The 24,925-nt window shown below is 41.7% G+C and overlaps 1 protein-coding gene across 1 annotated transcript in view; it reads right to left on the bottom strand.

Annotated features, from left to right (window-relative positions):
• Positions 1-7,266, bottom strand: part of mast2 (microtubule associated serine/threonine kinase 2) — a gene marked incomplete at its 3' end in the record, with an annotated part of 193,126 nt that extends 185,860 nt beyond the window's left edge. The window contains exon 1 of the mRNA XM_083970964.1: positions 6,188-7,266. Coding sequence (XP_083827090.1) covers positions 6,188-6,268 — 81 coding nt within the window. The 5' untranslated portion in view covers positions 6,269-7,266. The remainder of the gene's footprint in view (positions 1-6,187) is intronic.
• Positions 7,267-24,925: the final 17,659 nt, after the last annotated feature.

Below are 24,925 nucleotides of genomic sequence, written 5' to 3' on the forward strand. Positions count from 1 at the left end.
CGGTAGAGTCTAGTTAAGTCCGGTAGAGTCTAATTAGGTCCAGTAGAGTTTGGTAGAGTCCAATTGAGTCCAGTAGAGTCTAGTAGAGTCTAGTAGAGTCAAGTAGAGTGAAGTCCAGTGGAGTCCAATAGGGTCCAGTAGAGTCTAGTTAAGTCCGGTAGAGTTTGGTAGAGTCCAATTGAGTCCAGTAGAGTCTAGTAGAGTCTAGTAGAGTCAAGTAGAGTGAAGTCCAGTGGAGTCCAATAGGGTCCAGTAGAGTCTAGTTAAGTCCAATAGAGTACAGTAGAGTCCAGTAGAGTCATTTATCTGCTGTAGGTTTTACCTGCAGATATTAAACTTCATTACCCATAATGCCCCTCACCAACCGGAGCTTGAACCGGTGTCCTGCTGCGTATCGGTCCCTAACCCTACAGCTTAAAGGGAAAATCCTCCACACACACACACACACACACACACACACACACACACACCATTAACTCTGCTCTGTACAGTGTTAATCCACTGCAGCTTTCAATGGACCTCCAGTCCTCCTTAATTACCCTGATCCTGCTGGGGGGGCGGGGGGGGGGGGCTTCACCAACAACATGTCTCCAGATTATTATTATCCTCCTCCTCCTCCTCCTCCTCCTCCTCCTCCTCCTCCTCTTTTCTTTCTATTCATTGACGCATCTCAGTCAAAACACTGATATAAATATTGTTATAATATCATTTATTGACTGTATTAAAACTGCAACAATTCATCAATTAGACGTACAATAATCGATTATTAAATTAATTGATTCGTCAACTATTCTGATAATCTAATAATCAGTTTGAGTAGTTTTTTTTAAAGAAAAAAAGTCCAAATTCTCTGATTCCAGCTTCTTCAATGTGAATATTTCTGGTTTCTTTGTTCCTTTATGACAATAAACTGAGTCTCTCTTTGGTTTGTGGACAAAACAAGGCATTTGAGGACGATGTCGTCTGGTGGTTTGAGAAACACTGATTGATGTTTTTCAATATTTTTAACATTTTATTGACCAAACAACTAATCGATTAACCGTTTAAATCATCGATAATGACAATAATCGTAATAGTTGCAAGCAGCCCTAGACTGTATCAACACCCACACCTGCCCACCTGCACCTACAGGTATTTAACAACATGATACAACCTGATGACAATAAAATATAATAACTTCTGTTCTTCCTCCTAACTTCAGCTTGTGTTCAGGTTTTTATTCAACTTTGCATCGTTTGTCTTTATTCTGTGCAGCACCAGCTCAGGTGATGATGTCACCACTGTCTCTCCACCAATCAGAGGAGCCCAGACAGAAGTCAAGTCTTATGAACAGTGTTTTGTGAATGAGTAGGTATTTTCAGTCCTAACAGTGACGGTGCAGTTCACGCTGCAGCTGCTTTGCAGTGAGTCGACTCTGACGTCTGTTGATGCTGAGACGATGCAGAGCAGCAAACACATCAGCTCAGTGTCAGACTGACAGCACACACACACACACACACACACACACCAAACACCACTCCGTCTCAACGTTTAAACACAGCACACACACTCACAACATCTGAAGGTCACTCACACAGGACAGGTATCAACACTTACAGTTAACGTTTTCATACGACTTTAAACTAAATCTAAGACCAAACCTGCAATGTGAATACAGACCAAACGTTAAATGATACTCTGTCTAATTAAAAGCATTGGTAAAAATGAAAATAGTTATCCATAAGCAAGTTTGCAGCACAGTCATGTGATGTAAATGTGTCGACAAGGCTAAAAAACCCAATCATTCAGCTCAGACCAGGAGTTAACGACGTGCATTTGAAGGCGGCCATATTAACAGCCGTATAAACAGTCACAATCTGGATTTAAGACAAGTTAAGACTTTTAAAGGACCTGCACTCACTCTAATTGTAATGAGCCAGCTGGTTACTGTTGTATTTTAACTGGATGTGTGTGTTGTCTTTTTACTATTGGTCACTGAGACAAATGTTCCCATTGGGACAATAAAGTCCATCCCATCCTGTCAGAGTGTCCTGGATCAGAGGCTCACTGTGAATTACAATGCAATTTACTTAAAAACTGTGGAAATAAACATGTTTTTCCATATTATAAAATATTCCATGAATAGAACAAAATTCTGATTTCAAAACAAAGGAGACATCGTCCGTAACAGCTGCTGTGAGATTTTAAAACACTTAAAATATAAATATTTTTGCATGTTCAAATTGAAAAGCCAATTTCCCAGACTCATTAGGAAACGACCTGAGCAGCCTGAACGCCGTGCATGTGAGCGTGCATGTGACCGTGCATGTGACCTAACCCCTTTGCATTCAAAAGGTTAGAGAGACGCTGAACAACCAGCATGAAGCAACAAAAAAGAAACAAAAAGAAACAAAAGAGAAAGAGCAGCAGCAGCAGCGTCCTTGGTGGAACAAAGACGGGCGGGTCCAGAGACGAGTAGAAGGAACACAAAGACCGACGGCGACGCACAAAAACACAACTACAACATGCAAATGAAAACACAAATACATTCAACAACAAAGAACCAAGATTCATTATTTGCTCAGGTTGAGAGGCGACCGGGCCGGACCTGAACGCACCACAACAACCAGGAGGAGGAAGCAGCTTTGTGTTCACACCCCGCTGCAATAAAAGTCCCACATTGAGAAATTTTAAAAAATCACAAACTTCGAGAATAAAGTCGTAAATTTACGACTTTATTCTCGTAATGTTCTGACTTTTTTTTCTCGTAAATTTACGGCTTTAGGAAATGTACGACTTTATTCTCATAAATGTACAACTTTATTCTCGTAATTTACGACTTTATTCTCCTAAATTTATGACTTTATTCTCCAAGTCTGTTTTTTTTTCTCAATGTGGCCCTAATACTCCGTCGTATTGAGCTATATCTAAATACTAAATGTTTATGTTCATTTTAATAATCTTTTTTTTATTACAAATGACACGCTAACAATTAAATTCCTATGTTACGTCAGTCAAATGGACCAGTATCTGTGCATTTACCTTTATTTTGGCGCACACCGATATGGAGCCAACATTATCTTTTTTGGAAACTAACGATTAATTAATTTAATACCAGGATTAATTGTGACATCCGTCAGTTTAACTCAGTGTAACTCTGAGTTTCCAGGTGTTTCAGCAGGAATGTGTGAACCAAAGAACTAATTACCTTCCTCCTCCTCCTCCTTGTATCCCTCCGCCACAGGAACTAGTTCCAGATTACATCAACTGTTTATCAACAGTCACATAACATAAACTATTTCTCTGATATATTGTGTTTATATTCTTTTTTTTGGTGACATTCAAACAGATTACTAAAGAAAAACTACAAACAAAACGCTTAAAAACTAACTGAACTAAATAAATAGGTTGATGAAGCATGTGAACAGGAAAAAGCACCGCAACACTCCTTTAATCTTTATAAAGAATCAGATGTAAATTTGTCTGATCCGTGATACATGGTGCGTTTATGTGTGTTTGTGCTCCGTCCTTGGCAACATGTGAACACACACACACACACACACACACACACACACACACCAACTGTCAGTGGAGTGAGGAAATGGCAGTGACATCATTGATTTCCCAACGCTGCTGCAGCCGTGACCACGTGACCTCTGAGGTTCACGGTGACCGACCTGCTGCTGCTCAGACAGCTTCACCTGCTTCACCTGCTGCTTCAGCTGCTGCCGTCGATTTAAAACTGATTAGTCTGAATCTTTGTGGCGCTGATCAATAACAACCTGATGTTCTGAAATTCTGTTTCTGTCCTCGGGGAGAAAACGCTGCTCATCCTCTTTTGCTGCAAACGCCTGAAATGCAGCAACAACTTGCTGCTTTTACTGTTTTGTTGTTGGACAAAACGCTGCATTTTCAGCTTGACACTTTAATCGAAAAAACCACAATAAGAAGACTAATAATCAATAAAGCTGCAACTATTAGGCCTAATCGATTAATTGAACAATAATCGATTATTCAATTAATCGTCAGCTATTTTGATAATCTAATAATCGGTTTGAGTAGTTTTTTGTTCCTTTATGACAATAAACTGAGTCTCTCTTTGGTTTGTGGACAAAACAAGACATTTGTCTGACAACACTGAGGACGCTCGTCTGGTGGTCGGACATTTTTCTACTGTTTCAGACAAAAAACACACGTTATAAAACAGCAGCAGCAGCAGAAAAACATCTGTCCTTCCTCCCGTGACAGCAGCAGACCATCAGCACCTCCCTCCCCCGACTCCCAACCACCACTTCATCCTCCTTCAAGCTCATTTACACTCAACCTGAGCTCTGACTCTAAAACAACTGGGAAAGTTCATGAAACGTGACAGTTTGAAGGAAGAAATCGCTTCTATATATTCAATAATGTAAAACAATTCACACAACGACATCCCAGAGGACGGGGCGGAGTGTACACAAACTGTACAACAACTGTGAGTCAGTGTGTGAGAAACTGAAACTTCCCGAGGTCGAGGGGACTTCATGACTTCATGCAGAAATGTGAAACTTTGAGCTACAGCCATGATGATGTCATCTTTTGGAAACAGCTCTTATTAATAATAATGGAGCGCGTCCGTCCACGTTCATTGAAAAACCGAGAGAGATTAATGTTATTATTATTAAAGGCATCGCCATTGAGACATCCATCTTTTAGATGTGTGTTGTGTCTCAGTAACGTTGGACATGTATGTAGGGACTCAAAACTCTGCAGAAAGGAGTTGGATTTGATTAAATGTAAAAACAGATTTGATATTTCCATGTAAGAGTCTCTGTAAGTGTTACTGCTCCGTCGTCTACATCTGATCCGGTTGGTTCTGGTTTCACACCAAAGAACCATAATAATAAGGTTGATTTTCACTGTGATAGTTAGGTTAATGGATGTATTTAAGGCGTGAAAACTGCACGTTATTCTCCAGCTGTTTGTTATTATATGTTCTTCTGGGGATGAGGAGGAAGTTTAGCTATTTGTCATTGTGGTTCCACGACGATGAAATTCAGTTTGGTGGTGTATCCCATAATAAGAGACAAAAACTGGATGAAACCACAACAACAACAGAGTACTCAGAGTCAAATGATCATCAACTCATCAAAGCCTGGATGAGATACTGTGTAAAAAAAAACATAAAACCAAAATGTCTGCAGCTCTCAACTGTCTGATTTATTCATTTAATGACAAGATCTTTGGTAAAAATTTAAATTAAATTTCTCCAGACAAAGAATGACGGATGTTTTCAACAGCTGTTTGTTATTAAAGGCTCCACAGTATAAACACCAATAACCTGCTGCTCCCTGACCCGACTTCACACCATGTTTTTATTGCTGCTGCGATCTTATATAAAGTCGTCCATTCAATTTAATTCTCAAGGCATCAGAGGCTGCACCAGAGGAATGGAGGAAAGATGATGATGCAACATCCAAACACACACACACACACACACACACACACACACACACACACACACACATCTCCACCTTGGCCTCTCATCCACATCCAAACATGACGAAGCAACAAAAAAAAAGGTGTTTTCACTCTGTCAGTCACAGTGTTAAAAAAAAAAGCTGCAAATGTGACGCTGAGCTGGAAAAGCTGCAGCACCAGAGGGAGGGAGGTGTGTGTGTGTGTGTGTGTGTGTGTGTGTGTGTGTGTGTGTGTGTGTGTGTGTGTGTGTGTGTGTGTGTGTGTGTTGGGATTTAGGCTTAACAGTCTCTAGGTAGAAACTGCTGGTGGTGATGATGATGACAGCTCATTATCTAATTACTGCATTACATTTTGCACACAAGCAGCCTGTGAGGTAATGTTGCAAGTGTAATACAAAGCTGATTAATTATTCAATTAATCAATCACTGCATTAAGTCAATCACTGACAGAGTGACTGTTATTATGAGGACAATCGATTGCTGCCTTCCCTAGAGATGTAAAACATGATCAATATCTTATAATAATCCATACGTGTCAGAGATATCAGTGACCTTTTGTACCTGTGTGCAGTTCTGCAGGCTGATGCTGCTGCCCTGAGCGCGGACTGACAGGTTTATACTCTTATCTGCATGCATGGATCACAGCCAGGTGACGTGACGGGAATCGAACCTGCACCCTGCACAGGTCTTATTTCTAACACACATAACAACAACAACAACAATGAATGTGTAACTAAATAATGACTCACCGTCTCTCGCTCCTCTCCGCTGCTCTCCTGCTGCTCCATGTTGCACAGTTTCCTCTTGTTCGTGTTCTCAGATCTCCTCATCCTCCTCCTCCTCCTCCACCTCCTCCTCTTGCCGGCAGCCAGGCTCTGATTCCCCCCGCTGACAAGACCAGACAAGCCCCGGCTATGCTGGATCTTCCTCCTCTCCTCCTGATCACCAGGGAAGGGGGGTGAACTTCTCGTTAGCTGCGGCCGAGCTCAGCGTCACCTCGGCCGGCTTCCACCTCACTGACACCCCGCTGCCACCGCCGCCGGTTCAACTGAAGACTCTGATCCGTTCAGGAGTGCGTCCCAGCCGGCCATGCCCCTCTCTCCTGTCCTCCTGGAGACTGGAGGAACCGGGCTTGGCTTGGCTTGGCTTGGCTTGGCTTGGCTTCACTCTTCCTCCTCCTGCTCCTCCTGCTGCTCCTTCTGCTCCTCACGCCGCCTCCACATCTGGAGAAGCCGCGGAGCTGAGCTGTCAATCAGCCGCGGAGGAACTACTTTTTACCACACAGCAGCCGTTAACGTTAATAAAACTAAAACTAAAAACAAGAAAAGGAAAAAATAAAAAATAAAAAGGCGGTTCGGTTTACAGATCGTCCGTTAAGTTAAGTTAAATTAATCCAGGTCCATTGGTTCTTCTCAGTCCGAGTCTCCGACAGACAGAAACAACTTGTTAGTTAGTGAAGTTAGTCCGTTGCCGTTGGTTAGCAGCTGTTAGCTCCCTCCGCTAGCCACCTAGCCACCTAGCCTCCTGCTACCTGCCCAGCAGCAGCACCGCGGTGACGTCACCCATGACAGGTCTAGGTCTGGCTCGCGCTCCGGTGGTTGACTTGATTCCCGCCCGTTTCAATCCGTTGCTACGGTGACGTCTCACTTCTTCTTCAAGCGGTCAACGGCTTTAACGGCTCAACGGCCTCTTCTCTTCTCCATCCTCCGGTTTAACGGCGGAGCTCCGTGTGTGTGTGTTGTTAGCAGACAACCGGGTCAGTGTTGAAGTGCAGCCGCGACACAGCAGCAGCTCAGCTCAGCTCAGCACGGCTCGGCACGACTCGGCTGGTTTCCTGACTCTCTCTCTCTGTGACACGGACACTGACTGATGTTGGTGAGTGAAGGTAGCGACAACAATGGCCGCCACGTCCGGTAGAGTCTTACCAAAATAAAAGCACGGACTCCTCACAGTAATTCTGCCTTTTTACAAAGGCAAAGTGCAGTATCTGTAAAAATGCCAAATTGAGAAAAACAGCTTTTTGTCCAAATAAAATAAAAAAAATAAAAACTGCGTTTTTCCTGCACTTTGAGGGGCTGGAAAAAATGATAGGCTATTAGGCTATAGCAAACGTGGGAACTTTGTTTTGTTTTGTTTTTCAGGTAAAACCTATTTTAGCCCACGAAAACAGGTCGTTTCTTTGGGTCTGTTCACATTACAACATGTTGTAAATCTCTGGGCAGGGTTATGGGCTGGCGTTGCTAACGGGAGGAGTGCAGAGAGTCTTCTACTGCAATTAAAGTACTTAGGGGCTATTTGTAGATCATACAACCCCACTTTTAAAAGAAATGCTACTATCCCTTTAAGCATCAAATTATGAATAACTACCAAGTCTATAATTGATTAGATAAAGGTGGACTGAATTAAATGTATTTTGCAGTTTGTCTTTCTGACTGCACTTTTGCCTTGGTTTTGGTGCAGATACTGCACTTTGCCTTGGTTTCACAGTGCTTTTTTGGATGGACAGCAAAATAAAAAGTCCAATTACCAATATGCCACACTTTTGATTGGTCAAAAAAAAAAATTGAAAAAATGCCAATACTGCACTTTGCCTTTGTAGGGCAGAATGGATTTAGAAACTGCTTACACAGAATTAAAAGTGCGTTTAGTAATTGGATAATTAGTTATTAGTTATGTACCATAATTATTTATTTTATTTATTTATTAAGTTCTTATACTGCTGCCCCTGCGATCCGGCCCTGCATAAGCAGAAGAAGATGGATGGATTTTCATACATTTTCATGTGCATCATTGAAGGCCTACATAATTTTTCTTGATATTATGTATATATTTTTGTTACAAAATTGTGTATATTTCAGTCCTATTTTCTTATGTGGTAGCCTATATGCCTGCTGTGACATAGGTAGGCTAATTTCCCAGTTTGGGATAAATAAACTATATCTTATCTCAGCTTAGTTTATCTTAATAAATACAAATCTGTGAGATTATATCAATATTTAATGATACTCAGGTATTTGTGGTCAAAGTTTTTTTTTGTCCACATCTCTCAGCTTTTATTTTGAAATGACACAATTCTTCTTCCTGTGTCTGGTTCCAGCTTCATGCACTGACACAGCGTTTGATGATTCATTACTCACACACTCACAACTATGTAAATAAACAAAACACATTTATAAAACGTCATGTAGATTTATTTTGAAGGGCTACCTTTGCATGTGTGTGTGTGTGTGTGTGCGTGTACTTGTTTTATGACACTTGTGGGGTCTCACGTCTTTGTGGGGACCGAACCAAACTGGACTGTGTGTTTGAGGGTCAGGAGGACTTTACAAGACAGGTTTAGGAGTCAGCGGTGGTGTGTTCATGGTTACATTTGGTTTTTTGAGGGTGATGATGGTGACGATGCTTCGTGCCAAAGACAGTTCCTCAGAAACACCATAAAACAGGAATGTGTCTGTGTCATCGTTGATTTTCGGTGGCGTCTGCTGCCTCCTGCTGGAGAACCAGAGCACTGATTTAAATCAGTGTTGTTGCTCTGTGTGTTCTGGGTGTTTTTAATCATTTCTGAGAATATTTCAGCCATTTTACCCCAAAGTTACTGTTATTTTGTTTTCTTTTTATTTTATTTTAAATCAAAAATTATCTCTAACATCCAGGAGTCCCTATATGCTGGGGGGGGGAAATACGTATAAAATAATGATTCATTCTCTGCAGGCTGTAGAGTAAAATTGAGTTTTCAATTTTAAGGGTCCAGCGTGTAATATTTGTCAAGGTTTATTGGCAAAATCTGAACATACTATCTATGAATATACTATTTGTATAAGTGTATAATCGCTATAAAATAAAATATGTTTGGTTTTCATAGCCTCATAATTCTTCTTTTGAATTAATGAATTTATTTTATTTCAAACATAAAAAAAATAAAATTTAAAAACTAAAAAAGAATACAAACAAAAGAGCAGTGTCCGAAAAGGAACAGGTAGAAGTAAAACTTATATGACCCTACCCCATTAGTATAATAATTAATAATAATTTTATAATTAGGCTATTCATTATATAATACTAATTATTATAATAATTAATAATCTAACAAAAACAAATCATCCCTTAACACAACTCCTCCTCATCCATACAACGCCCAAGATTTCTTTTTTGTATCGTTTTTTAAATTGATTTATATTAGTGCTTCTCATTCCTCTGAACAAATTGCAAATGCTTTTGGACATGTTATCAGTTGCTTTCATACAATTCTCTGCTATTTTATAACATTATAATCAGATTATATCCCCCTTCTCTCGGAAAAAAAACATGCTTGAATATTTACTGGTAGTATGTTGACACTTTGGAGTGTTGAATTAAGCAATATTACCCGAGAGGGTGTGCTTTAACGTCATTTGAGCACGACGGTGATGCGGTCAGGACCGAGGCGCTTGCGCCGAGGTCCGCAAGCATCACCGAAGTGCTCAAATTACGTTTAAGCACACCCTCGAGGGTAATATTGCGATTATACAACAATTACCAACAAAATAAAGCGTATAATTAAATAAATATTCATGTTGATGGACGTTTTGCTCTCAAAATTTAAAGTTGTTTGCGAGTGTGCTTCCCGTTTCCATGGAAATAAATGGGGTCTGACTAATAACTGAAACACAATCAGTCACGTCAGTAGACTCCTATGTGTAATGGAACCTAGGTCACCTCTACAGCAAATAGTCCGAACCTTAGTAACGACATAGCAACAGAAATGATTTTCTAGTCCCAGATGAGTGAACTCTGAGCTGACGTTCATGTTTTAACGCGGTCTCGGACTTTCCCGAACTTTCCCGAACTTTCCCGAACTAAATCAATACTGCACAAACTCGCCCAAGTTATAACAAAGATGCCGTTTTTTTCTTTTCACAAATGTAGCTTCTACAACCGCAAACTCTACATGTAAATGAAGTTATAGCGCCGTGTCGCCAACACAGCTGATAGAGAAAGACAAACGATTACTCCAGATTATTTAAAAGCCCAAAAGGCGCAAGCAAGAGAGAGGGAGAGAGAGAAACATACAGGTAATCACCTCCGTTTTATCCAATGAAATATTCAGCTCCAGGCATAGACTGTATATTTAAAAAACATATTCACCGCGATCACAACTCTCCGACTTAACGTTACACACATGGGAGGGAGACAATCCTCTCGGCTGTAACGGGGAGGTTCACAATATATTAACAAAAAATAAAATAAAATAATTGTTCTATAAACGTGACTTTGGCAGCTGACAGGAACAACCTACAGGAGGTCAATGTAGTTTGTGATTTATTTTCACGAGTAATAAATTACGTTTCTGAAAATAAAAGGGGGAAAAATCCATGTTGCCATGGAGATGTATAAACAACATGACATGGCGAAGTAATATTTTCAGTGATGAGTCAGCCGTGCTGTAATGCTGATTTGAGCACGTTCTAAATGTCTTATTGACCAATCAGATTGCTTGGTCGGAACTACTTGTTGTATAATGTCCAAAGCGCCATATATAATATTTTTAATAGAGATTAATCGCGAGTTAACTATGGAAAAAATGTGATTAATCGCAATTAGAAAAATTAATCGTTTGACAGCCCTAATAATAAAATATCGATACTTGGCGTCCTTGTATCGATACAGTATCGCCGTTCAAAATATCGCGATATTGTGCCGTATCGATATTTTCTTACACCCCTATTTAACAACACTGAACTTCTGTGATAACTGGTCAGTAAGTGAGTGATAGTTCTTGTTTGGGACAGGGCACTTGATTTCGAGGAGCTCACAAGAGTCGATGATCCCATCTGGACTCGCTGATAGCCATGGTTCTGCAACACTAACAACGGTGCCAGTGTGTGTAATGTTTATTCCCTGCTCTTTAAGTGTGTTACAGGCTGTCTCTTCTTTTTCCTTCCCGTAGTTAGTGGCCTGGTTACCACGAAAGGTGGGATACATGTGCTCACACAAAAATTTGTCACTATTTGTACCTGTACGTACAGGTACCCTTTTTGCTGAGCTGGCAGTGATTCTGATTTTTCTTGAACTGTGCCACAAACCAGATCGACTCTGCTCCCTCGTCTTCAATTCTAGGTCACGAGCTTGTTCACTATCTATGTTAACTCATTGAGTGCCAACCACGTAATTTCTCGTTTTTCGTTCCCATGCATTGAGTGCCAAAAACGAGATTTTACGTTTTTTTGCTTTTTTTTTAAATTATGAAAATAGACACTTTAATACACATTATATGTAAATTTGGGGACTCTACGACGAGCAGAACTGAAATAGATGACGATCAAAGTCACATGACAGCTCATGATCTGGAAGTTTTAATCATAACTCAGCTTCTGCAAACGGAGTTCTGCATGTGGATGCAGCAGCTGCTCCGCTCTCACCCGCGAGGCTGCAGCAGCTCGGAGCAGAAAAAGGAAGCTCTCAGCCGACAGTCCGCCCGGTCTTCATCTGGAGCAACACCGTGTCCTCCCCAAAGTCCTCCCGCGGTAAAATCTGATGGTCTCTGGGCCAAAGCAGACCGGCATCACCGACCCGTACCACAGAAGGACCGCGACCACCGGCGGGACCGGTGTTCCCGAGCCGCGGTGGCCGACAGACCCTCACGTTCCGCGGCGAGAAGCTGTGACACGGCACGGTGCGTCTGTGTTATTGTTGTTTAGTGGCGCCCCCCCCGCCCCCGATGGTGGTTTTGTGAATAGAACAACAATTGTTGTATATATTTATCTTATACGAGCCCTTTGATCCAGAAATGCGAGTGTGAGAAGAGCGACAGACACAAACAGAGCACCTTTCATAAAAGACGCTGTATCTCCTTTTCTAGAAAAAAAGGAGGGATTTTGGTGAAACCCAGCCATGTTTAGCTTGACTTTTCTCAGGAATGGAGGCACGTAGAAACAAACGGTTTGTGGCCATTTGAAGCATAAAGTTTCACCTTTCAAATGAGCTACAGTATGTGTTGGTGGCAATAATATAGAATACACTATGGCTCTACATAAAAAGTCAAAAATGGTCTAAATTGCCGGTACACTTGACTAAAACTTTGGAAAGGAGCGCGGCACTCAATGAGTTAATGTAAGCCTTGTAAAATAATTTGCATTTTTCACAGCTCAGGTCCCCATCATGACTTTGATGTGGCTGCTGAGCTGCACCTGCACCCTGGTCCACTCTACTGCCCTGTTGTTCTGATGGGGTGGCACTATAACATTTTGCAAGTAGTGTGTTCTTCAGCAGAAACAGAGGTTTTGTGTGTGATTTGTCAACACTCTCTTTGAAGTCTTTGTGGTGCTGGTAATGTGGGGTGTGTGGGAGTTGACAACTAACAGTAATCTGTCCCTTGAGTTCATCTTCTGCCTTGTGGTGCCTGTAGCATCCCCGGCTAAATGATGGTCGGACTCTCAAACTGATGGTTCACAGTGTTTTATTCCTTGGACCGTATTCAATGTAAACACACCGTAAGAGCTATGAAAAGAAGAAAACAAAATACAGTTACCTTTAATCTTACTTGAAATTACCTTTAACTGCCTTTATCTTAAACAATTATGTAAGTTAAGTTAACTCTCTTTTTATCTAATAAACTTATTGTAGACTCACAGGTTTTACTCCATGAATTTAAATATATATTTTAACTGCTACGATTGATGTTACAGTCATGAGGGAAAATTCACATTTTAACTGAAAGACAACCTCACGTAGAGTGCAATATAAAACAGTATTTAACATGAAATTAGCATTTTTAACCGTTCGTTTTTAACCCAATAAACAGTTTTTAAACTTAGCAGACCGCATATAAAACAGACAAAATACGTCCTGTTGCATTAATAAAACAACCTACGAGTTAGCTTATAGCTTCATCTCACTTCAATACAGACCGACACGGCAGCTTCGCCGATGCTAATGGTAGCTACCGCTAACCACAATACGTTTTATGCATGAAAATATCCACGGCAACCAAACTCGAGCCGGACATAAATATAGCATGAAATGGTAACAAAACAAACCTTGTGCCCCTTATTAGCCAGGTGCTAGGGCGTTTCATGTGGGTTAGGCACACTTTGCTTGCTTTTAGCATTGAAGACACTCCTTTAGCCTTGCAGACATACTTTTCCTTCTGCCGGTAAACTCCGAAGCACCGGATGTGTACGAGATCTCGGCGAGACGCTTTCAAAATAAAAGCACTGAATATCCGTCTGCTTAATGTATAAAAAATAAAAGCCTGGCTTTAAAGAATGTTACTAAGTAAACATGAAAACACATTTATAAAAATACTATGCTCATATTAAAGGTCATTTACACTCCCACCAAATCATTACTGGTTTTTTCATCCCCTTATTAGATGTAAAGCATGAATGATTTCTAAACCATGTGACCTTTAACCTTTAGTGCTTGAGTCAAAAATGTCCATAAACTCTTCATACTGTAAAGGATAGGTTGTGGAGTGAAGGGGGTGATTAAACAGTCTCTAGGAGCAGGATCAGCTTCTGCACTGGACGTTCAACGATGGATGGCTTGCCAGAACGCTGTCCCTCCTTTCCCATCTTCTGATCTCCAACACGAATCTTCACTCTCCTCACTAGTCCATCTTTATCAGTCACTGTCTCTACAACTTTAGCCAATTTCCACTCGTTGCGAGGTTGATCTTCTGTCTTTTCCATCACAATGTCACCGACTTTGAGGTTTCTCCTTGGGGTATGCCAGCGTTGTCTGGTGGCGATGTTGTACACATACTCTCTTCTCCACCGGCCCCAGAACTGCTCTGCAAGGTACTGAACACGGCGCCACCTCTTCCGAGCATACATATCCTCTCTGATGAATCTGCCAGGAGGTGGTAAGGCTGCAGTGGGTTTCATGGTGAGTAGGTGATTGGGCGTTAGCGGCTCTGGACTATCTGGATCATTTAAGTTGTCAACGGTGAGTGGACGACTGTTCACAATAGCTGCTGCCTCATAAAAGAATGTCCGTAGAGAGGCATCGTCCAGCCTGCCTGATGAGGGTGAAAGAGTTAAACGAAGAACATTCCTCACCGTTCGGATCTGTCTCTCCCATACGCCTCCAGCATGGCTTGCATGCGGAGCGTTCATGCTGAAGTCACACTGTTTCTCAGCCAAAAACGTAGTCAGACGATCAGCATCCAATTGCTTGAGAGCTTCATTCAGTTCGTTTTTAGCTCCAACGAAGTTCGTTCCTTGGTCACATTTTATGTCACGTACTGCTCCTCTTATTGCAATGAAACAACGAAGTCCATTTATGAAGGCATCTGTCGACATGTCGTCTAACATTTCAATGTGGATAGCTCGACAGCAAAGGCAGGTGAAAAGCAGTCCGTATCTCTTTTGTACCTTGCGTCCTTGTTTGGTGAAAAACGGACCGAAACAGTCCATTCCACAATAGGTGAAAGGTGGTGATGGATCCACACGCTCAGACGGCAAATCTGCCATTCGCTGCTCCTCTGTGAATCTTCTGAGTTTTCGACATGTAACACATTGATGCAGATGCGTTGCCACAGCTCTGTTGATTCCTGGAATCCAGAATCCATTTGATCTGATCTCATTAATAGTCAAGCCTTTTCCTTGATGTTGGACTTTCTCGTGACAGTGAGCAATTATTGCCTTGGTGATGGGATGACTCTTTGGTATGATCACTGGATGCTTCAGTGAGGTAGGGAGTGATGCATTTTTCAGTCTTCCTCCCACCTTGAGGAGTCCATCCTGATCAAGAAAAGCATCCATCTGAAACAGTTTCTCTGAGAGGGAAGTTGAGTTACCTTACTGAGCAACTTTAACTCTTCTGGATACGCGTGTCTCTGTAAGTCTCTTATGATGATTTCATCCATAAACTTCACATAATGTTCTTTGTACTTGTCATCCTTCGCCAGCTTTCTTTTAAGGTGACTGAACCGTACCATTGCCAGTTGTTTGTTGTCAGGGAGATAGGGTCTCTCTTTAAAGGGGAGTGGCATCTCGTAATGTCCATGAATGCTCCTCTTGATCCCTTCCTTTAACACATCCAGGAAGCGGATGTCATCCTGAGACACAGTCTTTCCGTCCTTATTGGCATCTTTAAAGTCAGACTCGAGAACCCTGAGTGCCTCAGCTGGGGTCACTGGAGGAAGCTCTCTGACTGAAACTCTGTGACACATGTTGGTGATGCTTGGTGAGTTGTGGTGAGGTGAACAGCCTACGATACTCCACCCCAAATCCGTCTGAACTGCATATGGTTCGCTATCTCCTCCAAGGATTACTTGCCGTGGTGCCAGTGCCCTTGAGCAATTGTAGCCGATCAGCAGACCGACTTCACATTCCAGCTGTGGTGGGATTTCATCTGCTATTTTGATGAGATGATTCCAGTTCCGTGCCGTGTCACAGGTAGGAATGTGTATTCGATTCACTGGTATACAGTCCTTGGTGTAAGCAGGGGGGAGATCAATGTGGATAGCAGAGCAGTAACCTCTCACTCTCAAACCTGACACTCTTTGACTATGCATTAATGCATCCTTTCCTGTCATGGTTGTTAGTTTCAGTCTTACAGGATGAGTTTCAGTCTGTAAACTATTGCTGACTTCTTGGTCAATGAAGACTGTATCGCTTTGGGTATCAAGCAGCGCATAAACAAGTCTTTCCGTACCTGGATTGCTGACAGAAGAAACCCACACTGGCACTATCATCGAAGTGTTGGTAGATGGCTCCTTAGTTGCCACACTGAGAGCCAATGTGGTTGCTGTTTCCTCTGTGGTACTTTGATTTGAGACCGATGTGGGCTTGGCCTTGGTGTAGGTGTCATCGTGGAGAAGCGTAGGATGTCTTGCTTTACATTTGTCGCATGAATGTCTATTGCGGCAGTCCTTGGCATTATGGCCCGTCCTCAGGCAGCCATAACAAAGTTTCTTTTCTTTCACATATTTCCGTCGTTCCTCCAGAGCTTTGCCTTTAAACTCAGGACAGCGGTGAAGTTGATGTTTACTGTCCTGACAAAACGCACATGGTGGCTTTAAACCTGTTCTTAACTGTCCTTGTGTTTCAGTTTCTGTAACTGTCTGTGTGTGATAAACACTAGATTTACATTTCTTTTCTTTCAGATGACGTGATGAGTTAGCCTCTGATGAGTGGAGAGCGTGGAATGAAGTAATAGGATTACATGCAATTTCTGCCTCCGTTACAATGAAGAAGACAAACTCTTGGAAGCTGGGAAACTCCTGGTCAACTCTCATGACTTGAGTGACTTTGCGGTTCCACTGTGATGCTGCCCAATCAGGTAGCTTTTGAACCAATTTCTGGTTTTCTTCACAATCGTTCAAAATGTTCAGACCTTTAACATAAGGCATGGCTTCCAGACATGAGTGTAAGAAATCAGCGAATGCTCTAAGTCCCTCAGCATCTCTTGGATGGACCTTTGGCCAGTTTGTTAGTTTTTCCCTGAATGCTTTTTGTATAACAAACGGCTGACCATACCTGTGGTTGAGACGGTTCCATCCATCTTTGTAGGCTTCATCATCATTTCTATAAAATATGCCATCAAGTGTCTTTCGAGCTGGACCTCCTACATATTTTTTCAAATAATGTAATTTGTCAGCTGAAGCAATGTTCTTTTTGTCTATGAGGGATGTGAAGGAAGCCTTCCACTCAATGAACTGGATAGGGTCACCAGTAAATACAGACGGTTCTGGCATTGGGAGCCTGTTCAGAGCTATGCTATCTTGGACTGCCTGAGCCAGATAACTTACATCTGTCCTTGCAGGTGATGCTGTCATTGTGATATCAGTGGGCTGCTGTATGAGAGCTGAAGGAGGAGGATACACAAACTGATGTTGTCTCGTCCTCATCTGATCTGCAGAATGAACACTTGCTTCCTGCATTACTTCCTGATCATAAGTTGTGAACCTAGCTCGTGCAGCTTTAATGTCCTTCTCTGCCTTTAATCTTTCCAACTCACGTTTTTGAGCCTCAAGTTCTTTCCTTTGTTGTCCCTCTAGGAGTTGAATCTTTTCTTTTTGTTTCTCCTCTAAGACTTGAATCTTTTCTTTTTGTTTCTCCTCCTTCAATAACACTTCATACTCTGCTTCCTTTGCTGCTAATTCTGCTGCAGCGTCTGCTCTTTTTGCTGCTATAACAGAGTGTTGACTGGAACCTTTACTTGAGTGTTGACTTGGAGGTGAAGCTGTGGATCCGTAGATGGAGTGAGCATAGTCTCTGTTAAGAAGCTCATGAAGACGCTGCTTTACTTCTTCACTATCAAATTCTTCATCTATGCCTGATATCCTTTCAAGAGCAATTTTAACAATGTCCCTTGTAACTGCCTCACAGGCATCAATACGACGTCTTGTCTCATTAGATGGAGTGAGGTGAGCTCTGATGTCTATGTACAGGTTTATAACACAGTTTTTTCCTTCTTCTAGTGTGTCTATAAGAGTTGCAATGTCACTTTCAGGAATGTTTAACTTTAACTGTTTTCTAGCCTTACGTGCCTGGATCTTCCATTGTTCATAAATGTGAGTCAACCTTTTCTCCTTTTTGTGGGCGTCCTCCTCATGAAATGCAAGCATCTTTTCCGTGGGATTCCGTAGGCGACCAGAGCGACGGAGATCCTCCTCTTCAGTATCCTTATCCTTCATCTGTTCGGAGTCTCTGTCGTCTGGAGGCGTCTTTACTGGTGCTTCCATGTTGTGAGCAGGTACCACAATCCTTGACCATCACATCAGGTCCCTCTACAGTTGTCCTTGGTCAGCGGCGTGATGTGACGGATGAGGTGAAGCTCTTACTGTAGCATCCCCGGCTAAATGATGGTCGGACTCTCAAACTGATGGTTCACAGTGTTTTATTCCTTGGACCGTATTCAATGTAAACACACCGTAAGAGCTATGAAAAGAAGAAAACAAAATACAGTTACCTTTAATCTTACTTGAAATTACCTTTAACTGCCTTTATCTTAAACAATTATGTAAGTTAAGTTAACTCTCTTTTTATCTAATAAACTTATTGTAGACTCACAGGTTTTACTCCATGAATTTAAATATATATTTTAACTGCTACGATTGATGTTACAGTCATGAGGGAAAATTCACATTTTAACTGAAAGACAACCTCACGTAGAGTGCAATATAAAACAGTATTTAACATGAAATTAGCATTTTTAACCGTTCGTTTTTAACCCAATAAACAGTTTTTAAACTTAGCAGACCGCATATAAAACAGACAAAATACGTCCTGTTGCATTAATAAAACAACCTACGAGTTAGCTTATAGCTTCATCTCACTTCAATACAGACCGACACGGCAGCTTCGCCGATGCTAATAGTAGCTACCGCTAACCACAATACGTTTTATGCATGAAAATATCCACGGCAACCAAACTCGAGCCGGACATAAATATAGCATGAAATGGTAACAAAACAAACCTTGTGCCCCTTATTAGCCAGGTGCTAGGGCGTTTCATGTGGGTTAGGCACACTTTGCTTGCTTTTAGCATTGAAGACACTCCTTTAGCCTTGCAGACATACTTTTCCTTCTGCCGGTAAACTCCGAAGCACCGGATGTGTACGAGGTCTCGGCGAGACGCTTTCAAAATAAAAGCACTGAATATCCGTCTGCTTAATGTATAAAAAATAAAAGCCTGGCTTTAAAGAATGTTACTAAGTAAACATGAAAACACATTTATAAAAATACTATGCTCATATTAAAGGTCATTTACAGTGCCTAAAAGTAATCTGGCTCAGACGCTTGGGCTGCAGATTCTTAGAGGTCCCTTCATTCCACCTGCGCTGCTCGTCTGTGCATGCAATCCCTGTCTTTCCACTAGCCACTGCATTCTGGACCTGACAATAACAATCAATATATATTTTTTAACCTCAATGTTCTCCCTGCATTATTTAAAGCTTAAAAATATATAGAAACCTGTAATTATTATTGATTATTATTATTATTATTATTATTATTATTATTATATTATATATGTTGTTATGATGCCATGTAAAGCCCTTTAAGACAAACTGTTTGTAAAAAAACGAGCTATAGCCTACAAATAAACTTGCCTTGCCTTTATTTATTTAAGAATTCACACATAGGCCTACAGTAAATGAAAATAGTTAGGCTACACTTCACTACCATAGCATACCTTCCAGATGATTGCTGCCGCATGACTACAGGATTTTCCCAATCCTGCTATGCAGGAACAGCCTACAGTCTCAATAACGTTGGCTCTTGTCATCACCCACGCCAGATGTTTTGGTTTTGTCGTGCTCTGACTTGGCTCAACTTCAGCCTTCAGAAAGGTAAACATCCCCTCCTTTCTGCACACAATTTTTCCGATTTTCTTGCTATGAAGATAGTTGTATGCCTCGGTGCTTTTATAATTCCTAAGTTCTTCGCCATCAACACCTTCACTAAAAATAAAATAATTTACTATGTCAATATAACTGACGTCCGGCCACTGCCTCAAGTCATCCACCCATTTTGTCAGAGTAGACGGATGGGGCACTTTCTCTATAACGTTACCGTCCTCTTTTGTTAAATAATCAGATCATTGGACCCATCTTCGTGGTTTGGCCATTTTACGTTTGTGTCACGAAGAAGGAATTTTGTTTTTACGACAGAGCTGGCTTAAGTTATTTTTAGTTTTGCCGGTTGCTACGTTAGCCGCTAGCTGTTGCTACGTAAATAACCGACTTCCAGGGTGGTGTGACGCAATGGATCATGGGAAAATAAAGTGGTGAATAGCCTACATAAATGTCTGCTGAAATCGGCATAATTCCCTATGCCAGTGGAAGCTTGACATACACATAGCAACAGTAACCAGGGGTCGGGGCTTAGCGAATGGTCCAACGTAAAAACCAAACAGCCCATGTAAATAATACTTCCACTTGCAGCTATGAAACAATATAAAGTTGCATTAAAAACATTAATAGGAAAGAGAAATAAATACCGCTATGTACACATTCTGTCGCTAAATCTGCATAGAGCGGAAGTCGTCTTATTTTGAAATGCGATGCTATAAATATTTGAACGTTTGCCCGCCAATTTGTCTTCATCGAGCGGCGGAATGAGGAGATTGCAAGACCTAAGAGACCGGCTTAACGCAAGTTTTGACCGTGTTATGAACACTGAGATGGAGGAGGAAAGAAGTGGAGGACTAGTAGAAAGGTAAGTTAATTGCCATTTTATATATTACTGTAGATTTTTTTTTTTTTTTTTTTTATATATACATTTTTTTTATTTTACATAATGAACAACAAAAATAACAAACAGGAACAGCAAGAAAAAAACAAAACAAGGATATATCATCAATTTGATTTTCTTTCAAGAGTGACATGATTTGACTCTGACCAGACCAATCTGTGTGGTCACTGCCCAGATCTTGCAGGACGGAAGCTGCTTGTTCCATAGAAACAAGTTCCAGAAAGTCTTTCTGCCAGTTAAAGCAGAAGTAAGTGATATATTTGTGTTAAAGCAGAAGTGAGTGATCCGGTCGTTTTCGCTAATGCTGCGTTCCAGGCAGGCTTTTGAAATCGTAAATTACAGCTTCAAGTCACAACTTACGACTTTGTAGCGTTCCAGGCAACCCACTCGTGTTTTTCCGACCTGTTTTACCGGTGAAAGTCACTATAACGGCCACTCGTAACTTCCGACCGGTGAACTCGTACCAGATCGAACTGGTACCACTTCACGGTCGGAAAATTCGAGTTTCCTTGAACGCACCATAACAGTCCTCGTCGCTACGTCACCACATTCACGGCGTTCCTTGGCTGCACACACAGCCCTGCATGCCGTTCTCTCTCCTCATTGGATAAAAACTGTAGGATACGATAAATGTTTTCTCTTCGGCTCAGAGCAGAGCAGAGGGACTGAGAGACCCGTGTTTCAGTCCAAACACTCTATGTAAGTGATTGCTGTCGGAAGATATAACTATTTAAGACTTATATTAACACAAATATATCACTCACTTCTGCTTTAATATACTAAGTCTTAAATAGTTATATCTTCCGACAGCAATCACTTACATAGAGTGTTTGGTCTGAAACACGGGTCTGTCAGTCACTCTGCTCTGCTCTGAGCCCAGGAGAAAACATTTATCGTATCCTACAGTTTTTATCCAATGAGGAGAGAGAACGGCATGCAGGGCTGTGTGTGCAGCCAAGGAACGCCGTGAATGTGGCGACGTAGGGACGAGGACTGTTATGGTGCGTTCAAGTAAACTCGTATTTTTCCGACCCGTGAAGTCGTACCAGTTCGATCTGGTACAAGTTCACGGGTCAGAAGTTACGAGTGGCCGTTATAGTGACTTTCACCGGTAAAACAGGTCGGGAAAACACGAGTGGGTTGCCTGGAACGCTACAAAGTCGTAAGTTGTGACTTGAAGCTGTAATTTACGATTTCAAAAGCCTGCCTGGAACGCAGCATTAGCGAAAACGACCGGACCACTTACTTCTGCTTTAACTATATAAAAACAATTTGGTTTCTTCACTTTCCAGTTCATAAGGATTAACCGTTTAGCTGAAAGGAAGGCTAGGTCTAATAGATATTGACATTTTTTTGTGGTTGCTCCCTCTATTTGTTTTCCCAGAAGACCCACTGCTGGTTCTAAAGGAAAGTTGATTTTAAATAATTTACATAGATAATCTCAGATTTTTAACCAAAATGTCTGTGTTTCTGGGCAGTGCCACGGTAAGTGGATAAGAGTTCCATTCATTCCACACCCATGCCAACATTTATCTGTAACACCATTATTCATTTTCTTAAAGGATAATTTCCGTTTTTTACAACCTGGACCTTATTTCTAGCATAAAATAAGATCATTTTACTCACCCAGAAACTTTGGTGTCATTTTGAGTTGTTTTGACGAAATTAGCCCCAGTGGAGCGGCGCGTATATCCGTATAATGCGAGAACACGGGGCAGCGCAATGCAGCCTCTAAATAACACATTATCCACCGCAAAACTCGTTCATTTCGCCAATATTTTGTTATGATACACTAGTGATATTCCCCTCCGAGCCCGTGGTGGCATGTTATCAACATGCTGCGCCTGTAGGTTGACTACTGACCTCCGACCTGGATGATGTCATCTCCAACCGCTGCCCGGCGCGGCTAACTTGCTACGGCTAATGCTATGGTTCGTTTCTGCGTGTTTCTGACTTGTCAGAACAAAATGAGCAGCTGGATGAAGTTCAGCTTCCACAGGCTTCCTCTCCGCAGCCTGGACTCACTAAAGCTCTGGCTAGTTGAGCTAAAAATGGACCCGAATGCCGAAGCGGAATGATTATTATCAGAATGAGCCGGGCAGCGGTCGGAGATGACATCATCCAGGTCGGAGGTTAGTAGTCAACCTACAGGCGCAGCATGTTGATAACATGCCACCACGGGCTCGGAGGGGAATATCACTAGTGTATCATAACAAAATATTGGTGAAATGAACGAGTTTTGCGGCGGATAATGTGTTATTTAGAGGCTGCATTGCGCTGCCCCGTGTTCTCGCATTATACGGCTATACGCGCCGCTCCACTGGGGCTAATTTCGTCAAAACAACTCCAAATGACACCAAAGTTTCTGGGTGAGTAAAATGATCTTATTTTATGCTAGAAATAAGGTCCAGGTTGTAAAAAACGGAAATTATCCTTTAAGTTCATGTGGAGTGATAATTGACATGTCAGCCCATGGGCAACTTTCCACAAGAACGTCCTAGACACTCAAAAGTGACCCGGAAGTGACCCGGAAAGGGTGAATGTTGCTAATTTTCGAATCAGCGTACCCCAAAATGGGGGGGTAGCCAAAGTTTCAACTCTTTCAATCACTATTATACTAGTTTCTAAGTTTTACATTAGTGTCTATGGGAAAATACGGTTTTTCGCCTATAACTCCGCCCCGTACTTCGTACGATGACAAACTCGGTATCAATCGATTCCTCTCGACGAGACGAACATGTAAGGTGCACACCGTTTCTTTCTACGACCCTCCTATCAAAAGTTATTCACAAAAAACATCTTGTCAGGAGAAATTTGAGGTAGTTTTCATTATAAAATGTTAGAAACACTATGGAAAACCAAGCGTATATAAGAGGCTGCTCGTCTATTTGCTGTCATTTCGCCGCTGATCCTTGCACTGGAAGGCTGTGTAGCTGTGGCTGCTTGAAAAAAAAAGAAAACACTTTGAAATAACATAAATAACTAAAGAAAAACAACTAAAACAGTGGAAATCTGTGAAAAACAAAACACCAAAAAACCAAACTGGTGGGGACATTTTTCTCATTTTCGACTTTTTCCACTGAGGAACATGGAAGTCAGAGGTGGCAAAAGTACTCATATTCTGTACTTAAGTAGAAGTTACATGTGTAAAAAAATACTCTGGTAAAAGTAGAAGTACTGATTCAACTCCTTTACTTAAAGGGATAGTTCACCCTAGAATGATATTTCGCTCATTATCTACTCACCCTCATGTTGACTAAGGGCTGGAAGAATTATCAGAGTCCACCGTCCCTTCTCTGAGTTACAGGGGGTCTCGGCGTCGCGTGATTCGCAGTAACCGCACTGACGCCGGCGCAAATCACGCGAGATTTGGACGGACCAGGAAGAGGAGCTTCGAGAAGCTTCCGCTACAAACAAGCTTAAAATATAGACTTATTTAATTTTTTTCGGGACAATTACGCAATTTGGGGCTTCAGCACAAGACGGACATTACATACGAGCATCATGGAGGTATTTGGATGTTTTTTTTTGTGTGTTTTTTTACGAAGAGCTCCGGTGTCCCTTTGCAACCGTTGCATTGAAATGCACTGCTACGCCGAGACCCCCTGTAACTCAGAGAAGGGACGGTGGACTCTGATAATTCTTCCAGCCCTTAGTCAACATGAGGGTGAGTAGATAATGAGCGAAATATCATTCTAGGGTGAACTATCCCTTTAAGTAAAAGTAAGAAAGTACAGGCTCTGAAATGTACTTTCAAAGTAAAAGTAAAAAGTAAAAATGAATTTTTGCCGTTAATGAAACCTACATCATTTGATAATTTTGTTGAACAAAAAAAAGTTCAGACAGAATAATCAAGATTGAACTGACCAGAGATCAGTGTTTCCCAACGTTTGGGCCGCCACAGACTCTCACTAAATAATAATATAATAATTTTTAAACAGCCTTTCATCACCTCTCATCTCTGCCAGTCAGTCCACCTGCCGTCTCTCTCGCGTGCGGTCGCACACACACGCACATGCGCGCGCGCACGTACACACAGACACGGGCACATGGACAGGTTACGCTTTGCTGCTCGTAAACGGTAAATGCGCTATATTGCGCTGATTGTACGGTGTTCAACCCCCCCAGTCGGATAGTCCGACCACCATCGCTTCCTCCCTCCATGCTGCTGCCTCCATGTCGCTGCTACAGTACAAGTTGGTAACTCGGTTCTCTCTCTACCGCCCCCCCCTCCCTCTTCTTCTCCCTCATTCCCTCTCTAGTTCTTAACGTCTTTTACCGGTGCTTTTACGTCGTGTCAAAAAA

The sequence above is a fragment of the Trachurus trachurus genome, assembly GCF_905171665.1.
Source record: "Trachurus trachurus genome assembly, chromosome: 4".
Classification (NCBI taxonomy): Eukaryota; Metazoa; Chordata; class Actinopteri; order Carangiformes; family Carangidae; genus Trachurus; species Trachurus trachurus.